This window comes from Gastrolobium bilobum, unplaced genomic scaffold (assembly GCF_033153095.1).
Source record: "Gastrolobium bilobum isolate Gb01-03AN ecotype WA unplaced genomic scaffold, APGP_CSIRO_Gbil_v1 utg11279, whole genome shotgun sequence".
NCBI classification, from domain to species: domain Eukaryota; kingdom Viridiplantae; phylum Streptophyta; class Magnoliopsida; order Fabales; family Fabaceae; genus Gastrolobium; species Gastrolobium bilobum.
Genome location: NW_026895235.1, coordinates 106,371 through 118,612, shown reverse-complemented (window position 1 = coordinate 118,612; position 12,242 = coordinate 106,371). Strand labels below are relative to the sequence as shown.

The 12,242-nt window shown below is 33.9% G+C and overlaps 1 protein-coding gene across 1 annotated transcript; it reads right to left on the bottom strand.

Annotated features, from left to right (window-relative positions):
- Positions 1 to 1,448: 1,448 nt before the first annotated feature.
- On the bottom strand, positions 1,449 to 3,156 carry LOC133301295 (cytochrome P450 71D9-like). Its single transcript, XM_061500924.1, has 2 exons — positions 2,254 to 3,156; positions 1,449 to 2,090 (listed from the first exon to the last, which is right to left on the bottom strand). Exons 1-2 carry the CDS (start codon positions 3,154 to 3,156, stop codon positions 1,449 to 1,451), a joined length of 1,545 nt encoding a protein of 514 aa, XP_061356908.1.
- Between the last annotated feature and the right edge of the window lie 9,086 nt (positions 3,157 to 12,242).

Below are 12,242 nucleotides of genomic sequence, written 5' to 3'. Positions count from 1 at the left end.
TTGTGAATAAAATAAAAGTCAATTTTATTAAAGATATATACCTTTATAGGAAGAAAAATAATAATTCTAAGTGTTCGTTATTAATAACATTTTTATTGGAAGATTGAAATTAATTGCTAACTTGCAGTTCTCATTGTAATTTTTCTATCAACCTAGTTGGGATGAAAGGTTTTTTTGACAGTTTGATATAAATTTTAGAAACCTATCAAAGTTGGATGAAAAATATAACATTGTAAAATAAAATTCTTATGTCTGCAATGATTCTTTTTGTAAGGGTAAAATAGATACTTGAATTTAATTTTTAACAGAGTAATGAACTAGATGGGAAAAACTATACAGAGAGGTACATAATAAAAAAATAACCATAAGGGAGTAATTGATAAGAGAAATCATACATAGGTTTTTGAATTTTTCCCAAAAATTAAATTGTTCTGATTTTAGGATAAACTATAACTTATCATCCGATTACGACTTTTCTAAAAAATCATATTTATTTTTAACAGAAAGAATTATTTAATTGCATTATATCATAACAGCAATTAAACAATTAAAAATATCTCTTGATGTTAAAGCAAAAACACAATAATCCCCAAACCACTGGAATCACCGGCCACCGGTATTGAACAAATCAAATTATTATAATGGAGATACAATTTCCTTAAATTAGTTAAACAGGCAAATGCAGTTGAAGTGGCTCCCTTCATGCCTTTCCTAAATACAGGAATACGACCCTGCAACATGTTGTTGTCCAAAAAAGAGTTCTGTAAGCTAGAGAGAGCCATCAAAGAAGGTGGTGAAATAAAATCAGAGTGAGGAGATAAAAGGGTGGCGGGCAACAAGGTGGGGATGGATCAATTATTTGAAGAGTAAACACTATTTTTGGTCCCCGACAATATCTACTAAATTTTTTTTAGTCTTTGACAATAAAAAAGGACCAAATTGGTCCCTAAAATTATGAAAAAAGGGTCACGTTAGTCCTTATGTCAACTCCTCCGTCACTAACATGGCCCTTTTTACATACTGTTAGAGACTAATTTAGTCCTTTTTTATTGTCAGGGACTAAAAAGGATTTCGTAGATATTGTCAGGGACCAAAAATAGTGTTTACTCTTTTTGAATTGGATAAGAATGTGCCAACGAAGATACAAAAATATAAAAGTAGCTAGTAAAATAAAGTTTGATTGAGATATTCTCCTAATGTGATTACAATAAAATGAGACATAAAACGATACTCCCCTCACAATAGTAGTCTTTCCGAACTCCCATAAGAAAATATGACAAAATTACATGAAATTAAAATTGACACCGAGGATAAATACATTATTTAGTATGGGTAAGTTACCCAATTTTCATTTTCACTACAGCCAAACATGACATAACGAAGTCTTATTTCAATTGACCGTTTGTCTCTTGTGGGAAGTAAATGTTGTAGGCACTACCACCAAAGGTTTAAGTTTCTTCTTGTGAAGCTCTTGTGACAGGCAAAGGATCATAAGCAAAAGGAATCAATAATAGATCATCTTTTCTTCTTACTGTAAATCCAAAGTCCTCCGTCATGTCCAATTCTTCACATTTCATTCCATTGGGAAGCTTCCAATCAAAGTGGTACAGCAACATTGCAAGGGCCAGCTCAACACTTCTCAAACCAAATGTGATGCCTGGGCATATTCTTCTCCCAGCACCAAAGGGAATGAACTCAAAATTATTCCCTTTGTAATCAATAGTGCTATCAATGAATCTCTCTGGATAAAATCTCTCTGGTTCAGTCCAGTAGTTTGGATCTCTTCCAATTGCCCAAAGATTCACTATGACCTTACTTTTGGCTGGTATGTAATACCCATTTATCTCACATGATTGACCACATTCTCTTGGAAGCAAAACACCTGGAGGGTGTAATCTCAGTGTCTCTTTCACAATTGATTTCAAATATTTGAGTTCATTGATGCAATTTTCTTCAACCCTTCCTTTCTTATTGAATGCCTCTCTCACTTCAGCTTGTGCTTTCTTCATTATTCTTGGATCCCTTAGCATTTCTACCATTGCCCAATCTATGGTTGTTGCTGATGTCTCACCTCCACCACCAAATATGTCCTGAAAAGTAATTATCAATAAAGTTAAGTTAATGCAAGGAATCAAGGATGACCAAATTAAGAGAGTTTTAAATGACAACCTAAAGTAATTATATGGTTAACAATCTACAGCGGTGAGCAAAATTATCTTCATAAAAGTATTTGCAAGTGGTTATTATCCTTACCTGGATTATGGCCTTGATATTGTTTTTGGTTAAGAAAATATCCTGGTTGCTACCATCCTCATATTTCATGAGAACATCTACTAGATCTTCATCTGCTTCACCTTGGTCACCTTTGGCGTTTGATTTTGCCTCTTTATGCTCATTGATGATGTTTTCCATTATCTGATCAGCTTGTCGATGCAACCTCTCAAGCTTAGGCCTCAAACCACTGATAATTTGAGGCCATGCAATAGAAGGAAACAGATTTCCAATGTCAAAACCTCCCGCAACCTTTGCTGATTCTTTTGTCACTGATATAAACTTTTCTTGGTCTTTGAATTTCTTGCCAAATGCAGCCCTTGAAGCGATTGTATATATTGAAGAAAGTACTGCTTGAGTGAGGTTGACGGGCTTTCCTTTCTCTGAAGCAATCCTTTTGACAAGATTGGAGAGCTCTTCTTCTCTAATTGGCTGGAATGAGTTCACACGTTTTAGGCTTAAGAGCTCCAACGTGCAAATTTTTCTTAGCTGTCTCCAATAATTACCATAAGGAGCAAAAACTATATTTGTGGAATTATAAGACAATATTTCTGTAGCTAGGATTTGAGGCCTTGTTGCAAAGTTAATATCATGAGTTTTCATCACCTCCCTAGCACACTTGGGTGATGAAATGACAGTAGTAGAAACCTCACCAAGTTGAAGATGCATCAAGGGTCCATATTTTATGGCCAAAGCTCTTAATTTTCGATGGGGTTGTGAGCCTACCAAATTGTGTATATTTCCAATAATAGGTAGCTTTCTAGGCCCTGGGGGTATGTTATAAGTTGAGACACTTTTCTTGGGTTTCTTTCCTGTTTTTTGTACTAAAAAGTTTATGAGAAGAAAGCAGAAAACAGCTGACAAGTAGGGGCTTAGAAAAGCCATGGAAAAGAAACAGAGTAGTTTTGTTTGTCATCGTACTGTCTGTTTATATACACATTAATAAACACTCTCCCTAACTACGTTGTACCATTTTATTTATTGACATGTCATAATCTTTGGTTTCATCTATATTTGAAAAGGTTTATTTCCATGTTTGATTTCTTTTACAACTATCCAAGTATCTCCTAATTAAAAATAAAGGATTCCTTTACCAAAATAAATAAATCAAGGATTCAATCTGCAGGTTTATTTTGTACAATGGTAATGGTTCTGGAGAAGAGCCTTAACCAGATGTATTATCGAGTTCGAGCCTTGCATGAATCATGCTTATATGTATTTGACAGCTCGAATCAGATTTAATATAATCCATCGTGGTAAGGTTGTGCTCTTTGTCAAACTTTAGTTAAATAGAAATAATTTGATATATAATTTGAAAAAAGCAGCACATATATATATATGGACTTATACTTTCTCAAGCTGCTTGAGATAATCTTATCTTCGGCTACTAAATCATAACCGTACAAAGATGGATCAATGGTGATAAAGAAAGAGAGAAAAAAAAGGAATTATAACCGTTCAAAGGTGAATCAATTGATATAAGGAAATAAATAAATAAAATGACGTAGTTTTGGAGTAGCCGGAGATAGACTTATCTCAAGCTGTTTGAGATAAGTTTATCTCCGCCACTCCAAAACTACGTCGTTTTGATTATTTATTTCCTTATATTTATTGATTCACCTTTGAATTGTTATGCTTTCTTTTTTTCTTCTCTTCCTTTATCAGCATTGATCCATCTTTGTACGGTTATGATTATGTAGACGGAGATAAAGTTATCTCCGGCAGCCTATGAAGCACCGACACTTCAAAAACTCTGACGTGTTGTGTCCGACACTCTCGGATACTCCGACACTCCAACACGCGTTATAGAAATTCAAAAAAAGGTTCAAAAGTTGATTTATGTTGAGTTTTTAGTTCCAACTATTAGATTCGTTGTATTACGATTATCATTTTATTGAGTTTAATATAAATATTTTGGAAATGTTATGTTTCTTTGCAAAATTTATGAATATTATAAGTTTAGATTTTTTTTTTGTTAAATTATTGAATATTAAATATAATATATACTGCATAAATTAAAAATATTATCTAATATCAAAACATGTCCTAACGTGTCGAAATCTAACATTTTTTAGAATTAACGTGTCGGAGTGTCGTGTCATATCGTGTCACGTGTCTCGTGTCGGTATCGGTGCTACATAGCCGGCAGCTTGAGAAATGTTAAGCCCATATATATATAGGGGCGGGTTATATTTACAAATTTTTTTTATTACAAACTACACTAAGTACGACCGGTCATACTTTAATCATGCAGTGTACGACCGGTCGTGCTTAGTGTAATTTACAAAAAAAGTTTATAAACGAATCCTATCCCATATATATATATATATATATATATGGCCTTATCATTTATCAAGCTGCTTGAGATAATCTTATCTCCGGCTACTAAATCATAACTGTACAAAGATGCATCAATGGTGATAAACGAAGAGAGAGAAAAAGGAAATCATAACCATTCAAAGGTAAATCAATTGATATAAGAAAATAAATAAATGAAACGACGTAGTTTTGGGGTAGTCGGAGATAAACTTATCTCAAGCTGTTTGAGAAATGTTTTTCCCTATATATATATATATATATATATATATATATATATATATAAAGGACAAATTAATAAAAAAAATTGAAAATAAAGACAAAATGGTCCATCAATCAATACAAATGTTATATATAGTTATGCCGCACTTGTGGTCCTGCGCAGTTTAATTGGAATAGCCAATTAATAGATGAGACCTCAAAAAATTTACATAATATAATACAGTAAAATGGAGAAAAAAATCATGCATACAATCCGATATATAGTTTCAAAATTCACATTATTATGTTGAAAAGGCCATAACATTTACTTAAAATTGTCACCGAACTTGAATCTATAAAGCACTGACACTTCACTTCAAAAATACTGATGTATCGTGTCAAACACTTCCTAACACTTCAATACTCCCCGACATTCCAACACGCGTTGTAGAGACTCAAAAAAATATTCAAAGGTTGCGTTGCATTTTTAGTTTCAACTATTAGATTCGTTGGATTTCGATTATCATTTTATTGAGTTTAATATAAATATTTGGGATATCTTATGTTTCTTTGCAAAATTGATAGGTATTATAAGTTTTGTATGAGCTATTGGATTTATGCAAAAGCGGTTTAGGACCTAGTACATTGGTATGCTTACCGAATCATCCTCGTTTCACGATTACCTCTTGGTGCGCAGATCTCGTGTAGAATCTTTCCTTGTATGAGATTCCTCTTCACGAACTGCTCACCTCAACGCCGCAGTACGAACAACTTCCTTGAAGCTGGAATGTGGCAGATCTTCCAGACTACGTCTCAAAGGAAACGGAAAGTGTGTGGGCACTCTCTCACTTTCAGGGAGATGACCTTATCTCAGCCTCTATAACCACCAAGTGAAGACTAGAGCGGTTGATGACTATAAGAGTGGAATATATATGGGTTCCAAGAAACCCTAGCCCTAAGCAGAATGGGCTTTAAGTTTCTTGGGCTCTTCTTACACTCTAGACCCTATTGGGCTTCAGAGAAAGAGCAAAACCCAAGAAGTTTAACTTTATTTTTTTGTTAAATTATTGAGTATTAAATATAATATACATTACATAAATTAAAAATTATTTAATATCAAAACGTATCTTAACGTGTCGAAATCTAATATTTTTTAGAATAAACGTGTCGGAGTTTCGTGTCGTGTCGTATCGTGTCTCGTGTCCCGTGTTGGTATCGGTGCTATATAGACTTGAACTGCTTGAGCTAGACTTTAGGGAAAGTTCTTGTTCCCCTCTTAATTTTTTTTATTCTCTTTCAAAATAAGATACAATATTACATTTTTATTTCGGGAAAAGTGTTTATCCTTTTAAATAACATAATTTATATCATTTTACTCTCACAAAAAGGTGAGATCCATACCTTTGTTTTTTTGTCTTCAAAGCTATAAATACTACTCCAAAGCTATATATACTGATCTGTATACTCTGGAAAGGTTAGCATAAAATAGACACACGTGAGATAAATCTCAGTAATATTGGGGTTTTCGAACTATAACCAATCCAGCCACTTTAGTGAAAAATATCATTCTCACAAAGTAAATTTTTAATAAGAAAATAATATAATTAACAATAAATATAAGCCCAAACCTTTGTGGGTTCTTCATTTAGTCATACCCAAACCTTTGTGAGTTCTATCCAAACTTTGTGGGTTCTAGATACAAACACATATAGGAACGTGTAATCTTTAACTGAAATGACTAATGCTCAATTCTGGAGCGCCCAAACTCTGTGGGTTCTGTATGTGAAAGGTTCTGTATGGCGGAGCTCAAGCCATGATAAGGCATCCCTTACCCTATAACCATTCTGACCCCCTTGTGGGTCAGTCACATCAGAATCATTCAGTAAAAGATTACATATTATGTTACTGTCTGTTTGGTACCAAAGGAATCTTTTAGTTCTATACTCTTGTTACTCATCATTCTAATAATCAATATTAATAATTTCATCAAATTCACAAAGTCAAATATAAAAAATAAAGTAAAAGAGTAGAAAGAATTCATAAAATAATTTTGGCAGAGTAACGTCATATTCACAACTTTTAAAGAAATAACTTTAAAATATTAACTTTAAACATAACATAGATAACAACATAACCAACATAGCTTTATAAAATATCTAAAAATCAACTTTAAAATTAAAAGAGAGAATAAGTTGCTTACTCCCAATATTACCTTCCCTTTTTTTTTCTTCTTTCTTTTTTTTGCTCTCGCTCTTTCTCTTTTTCTTCTTCTCCCAATCATTACTTTTATAAATATCTAAGGAATCTTAATCATTGCGTTTATAAAAATCTAAAGAATCTAATTATTACTTTTATAAATATCTAAGATATTTTATCTAAATATCTAATATAATTTCTATTTTATTGATTATTATTTTTTAAAATATTTGTAAATATGTAAGAGTTTGTAAACTAAAAATTTGTAAATATTATAATATTCCCATATATATATATATATGTAAGAAAAAATATTTCTCAAGCAGCTTGAGATAAGTTTATCTCTGGCTACCTCAAAACTACGTCGTTTTATTTATTTATTTCCTTATATTAATTGATTCACCTTTGAATGGTTATGATTCTTTTTTTCTCTCTCTTCCTTTATCACCATTGATCCATGTTTGTACGGTTATGATTTAGTAGCCGGAGAAAAGATTATCTCTAGCAACTTAAGAAATGATAAGTCCATATATATATATATATATATAGGGTTTAGGGAATTTAATTGAAGACAAAAAAGAGGAAATTAAATTGTAGTTGACTTTTATGATATGTGTGTGTGACCAGGAGAACATAGTTATAACACTAAAGTTGTTTTTTTTTCTCTCTCCACGTCACAGATTCTGAAAAGTAACTGAGGAGAGAGAAAACAAAACAACTTTACTGTTATAACTATGTTCTCTCGGGAGAACATAGTTAAAAATGATAGCTGTAGATAACCTTATCTAAAGTGGCTGCAGAAATGTTTACCCCATATATATATATATATATATATAGGGAAAGATTCGTTTACAAATTTTTGCGAATTATATTATATACTCCTCAGAGAACATAGTGTAATCTAGTGTTTTTTCATGAAAACATAGTGTAGTTTGTAAGAATCTGTAAACATTATAACCTTCCCATATATATATAAGTGGGATTCACGGACAAGATTAGGAGTGTAACTTACACTGGTGTAAAATGATCCTGACTCATAAATATATATATATATATATATATATATATATATATATATATATATATAACAAAAACTATCTTATGTCTACGATATTTGGCATGCCAACAATGGACATTTTACCTAAAAAGTTTTCTTTAGATATTAAAGGTGTTAGAATAAAAGAAATTTAAAATATCGTAGTAATATAATAAAATCATGCTGTGTACGTAGAGCACTTTACAAATGAGAATCAAAATTAAATCTAAATAAGTATAGACAATGAATAGGAAATCAAACAGCCGTTGACTTTCATTGCGTATGTGTCACACAATAAACTTTTATTCTTTGAATATGACACTTTAGGCATGCTAACAGTTGACATTTTACCTCGGAAAGTTTCTTTAAATACTTAAGATAGCTTTTCACCCAAAAAAAAATAAAAAAAATACTTAAGATAGCTTAATCTGAGATGTTACAATAAAAAATTAAAGTATTAAATATTAATGCGAAGATATTCTTACTCATGATACTCAAAATTAAACATTATACAATTTTTTTAGTTAGCCAATTCTAATTATCGTTTGAGTAAATATTATTTTTGGTCCTCAGCAAATTTTACGATGCCCGTTTTAGTCTCTAACAAATAAAAAGGCCCATCGTGGTCCCTAAAAAATTCAAAATGGTCTCCATTTAGTACTTTTAGGGATTAAAATGAGTCTTTTTTGAATTTGTGTTGGTCCATTTTGAATTTTTTAAGGATCACGATGGGCCTTTTTATTTGCTAGGAACTAAAACGGGCATCATGAAATTTGCTGAGGACCAAAAAGAGTATTTATTCTTTTCTTTTTAAGGCGAGTTGACTCCTTCATATTCTCACAAGCTTTAACTCTTTGAATCGCTTATCGAACTGATATTCTGAATACGGGGAGAGTCAGGAGAAAGATATTTAAGACTCATTAAAACAGTGGTATATGAGAATCAACCGAAGCTCTTTCCTTTCCACTATTCAATTCTCTTGCTACTAATTGAACTATCACCATTTGATACCATTGGGTAACATTATACAATTTAAGTAAAGACAAATAATAGGATATTAAATATCAGTTCTCTTTCGCGGCTTACCATATATTTTTGGAAATGAATCATTTTATATTTAAGGTTTTATTTTTCTTATGTCATATAAGATAAATCTTCTCTCCTGCTCTTACAATAAATGATGGGACGCATTTTAGTTTTAAAAAAAGAGAAGAGAAAAAAATAGAACACAAAAATTGAAGTGAGAGTAAGAGATGAAATTTCTCTTATGTGACATAAGATAAATAAAATCCTTATATTTTACGTGAGAGAACGGATAAGTCATTCACATACAAACGAACAATTATCCTTTTTTAATCATTTATATTAATTCATTGTCCAATCACCCTTGATCAATGTATACGGATGGTTGAGATCCTTTGATATAATATCAGGGGATATAGTCATATAGAGTCTGTTCGGATTTTTTTTTAAATAAAAGTTATTTCTAAGCTAAAATTAAAAATAAGAGTTTTAAAAATAAAACTACAATTTTAGTTTAAAAGTTATTAAAAAACTGTTCACTAAAAAAAAGTACATTTTTTTAAAAAAGCTGATACAACTTTAAGGGTGTGCATAACAACCTTCTCGAAATTAATTAATTTTTTTTTTAATTTCTGTTCCCGGGAATAGAAATGGATAAAAAACACGTTTGGTAAAACCTGTTTATTTTTTTGTTTCCGGGATGAACCGTTTAATTTTTGTGTAGGGGAACAGGAAAAAGAATCAAAAAATTCTGTTTTTTTATTCCCGGACACAAAATGAGAAACACTTATTTCTCTCAATTACTCTCCACCACTATCATCATCATCATGATCACCACCATCATCTCGACATGACCACTGCGACCATCCGCTGCCATCGTTGTACCACCAATGTCGTCGTCCTCACCACGACGACGATGATGCCACCGCCACAATCACAACCACCAACACCACGATGTCGTCGCCACCCCCTTCACCCATTACCACCCTCACCACCGCTGCCACGACTACCATCACCGTCACCACCACAGTCACCAGCACCACCACCATCGCCACCACCACTTCCACCACCGTCACTAACCACCACTACTATCGTCGCAGCCACCACCATTACCACCACCACCATCACTAACCACCACTACCATCACCGCAGCCACTGCCATCACCGCCACTGCCACCGCCACCACTATCATCACCACCACCACCATCGTTATCACCACGCCATTTCCACCACTTCCACCACCATCACTAACCATTACTACCATCGCTGCAGCCACTGGCACTGCCATTACCACCACCGCCACCGTAGTCACTGTCATCACCACCATCGTCGTAGCCATTGCCATCACAACTACCATCACCGCCTTCACCGCCACCACTATCATCATAGTCACCACCACCATCGCCATCTCCACGCCATTGTCACCACCACGACGTCACCACTTCCACCACCATCACTAACCACTACTACCGCCACCGCAACTACTGCCATCACCACCACCATCACAAACCAGCACCTCCATCGTGGTAAGAATCCGCTCCGTTAAATTAAGAATTTAATTAATTTAATTATGAGTTAAGAGATAAATTTCATAATTGACCTTGAATAATTGTGAGAGGACTTAAATGATTAATATAAGGGCTTAATAACACTGAAAGTCGCTTTTCTGACGAAAAGTGCAGATACCAGTTCCGCTTCACGGAATAAATGCGTATCGATGAAGTATCCCAAAAAATTATAATAAGTGTTTGAATATTCCTAGAATAATACTTAAGAATGGTATATCGAGTTTGGAGTCATAATAATGAGAACTAACGTCAGAACTGATACCGGCTACGTAAAAATGCCTACCGGAAAATTGCTGCAAAAATTATAATAAATGTATAACAAATCCTAGAAAAATGGCTAGGTTCAGAATATGAAGTTTGAGATTAAAACGATTAGCAGAGCGTTTAGCGCTAATATCGATGAATTAGAGTTAATGCACTTATAAATAGAAATGGCACAGATTTTTAGGGCATTTGATACCCTCCTACGTGCCTCCTTGCTTCAGCATTTTCTGCCACCTTCCTCCATTGTTCTCCTTGCATGAGAACTCCCTCAAGGCACCATATTTTCTCTAGATTCTTCATCTCTAACCTTATATACACTTGAGAGCAACCTTGTGGTGGGAGAAAAATGAGTTCTTGAGAATGTGAGTGGCTGTGTGCTCTGAGTTGGGGCTGTCCACATTGGTTGGAGGTTGTAGGAATCATTTCCTTAGAAGTTGATGCTCCAAGAAGCTACCTTTGGAGAGAAAGGACCAATCTTGAGGTTGCACTTCATGGCCTTGTAGTGACAGGCCTTTGGAGCTGTATAGAGAGCTCCAAGAGCACCCCTTGTTTCTGCTTTAAGCCTTTGGGTAAGCACCATCACCTATGCTCTTGATTTTCTGTGAAAAGAATGAACCTTGATGTATGTTATAAGTGAAACTTGATAACTTAAGGGTGGGTAAGGTATAACACATCTAAAATGCATGATTGGACGTGTAGAAGAGTTAAAAACGGAACCTTGGAGGAATATCTTCGCGAAATGCAGAAATTGCATTCTGTCGTGAAATATCCGGATATGATATCCGAATAATGATATCTGGATATGGGGTTTGAGATATCCGGATATGGATATCTGGATGTTCTGGGAATTTCGTGTGTTGACCTGTTCTGTCCGAACAGAAGCTTGGATTGAGTTTCTGGACCCTTGAGAGGTTAGTATGAACCTCTGTAATAAGTTAACTGAGTCAGAATCACCTAGATTAAAGGCTTATGGCTCTGGGAGAAGTCTAAAGGAATGAAATGAAAAAGGAAACGTTGTCATAATGTAATGAACTCCTAGATTTCGAATGTTGATGAGATTTCTGGTCTAAACAGATTGTGATTGTGTTGTTTGGTGACCTTTGGCAGTTGTGGACTCTTGACTTAGGATTGTTAGCTTGCGAGATAAGCTTTTGTGTCCTCGGTTTTGCCCATTGTTGGTTCCACCATACCTCATGAAGGGATGGTTATATGCATGCTGTGTTTTTAAGAAAATATATGATGATTCTTGATATGGTATTGAGCTATTTTATAAATGCCCATATGATATGTATGTGGTGTACCACCTAGACGGTAACCCCTGAGTATGTGGAGACATACAAGATGGTAACTCCGTGGGTGAGGTGCAA

Excerpts from the sequence above, each read along its gene's own strand:
- LOC133301295 (XM_061500924.1), bottom strand. The coding sequence starts at position 3,156 with ATGGCTTTTCTAAGCCCCTACTTGTCAGCTGTTTTCTGCTTTCTTCTC. Across the intron at positions 2,091-2,253 it reads ATATCAAGGCCATAATCCAG|GACATATTTGGTGGTGGAGG; the intron begins GTAAGGATAATA and ends ATTACTTTTCAG.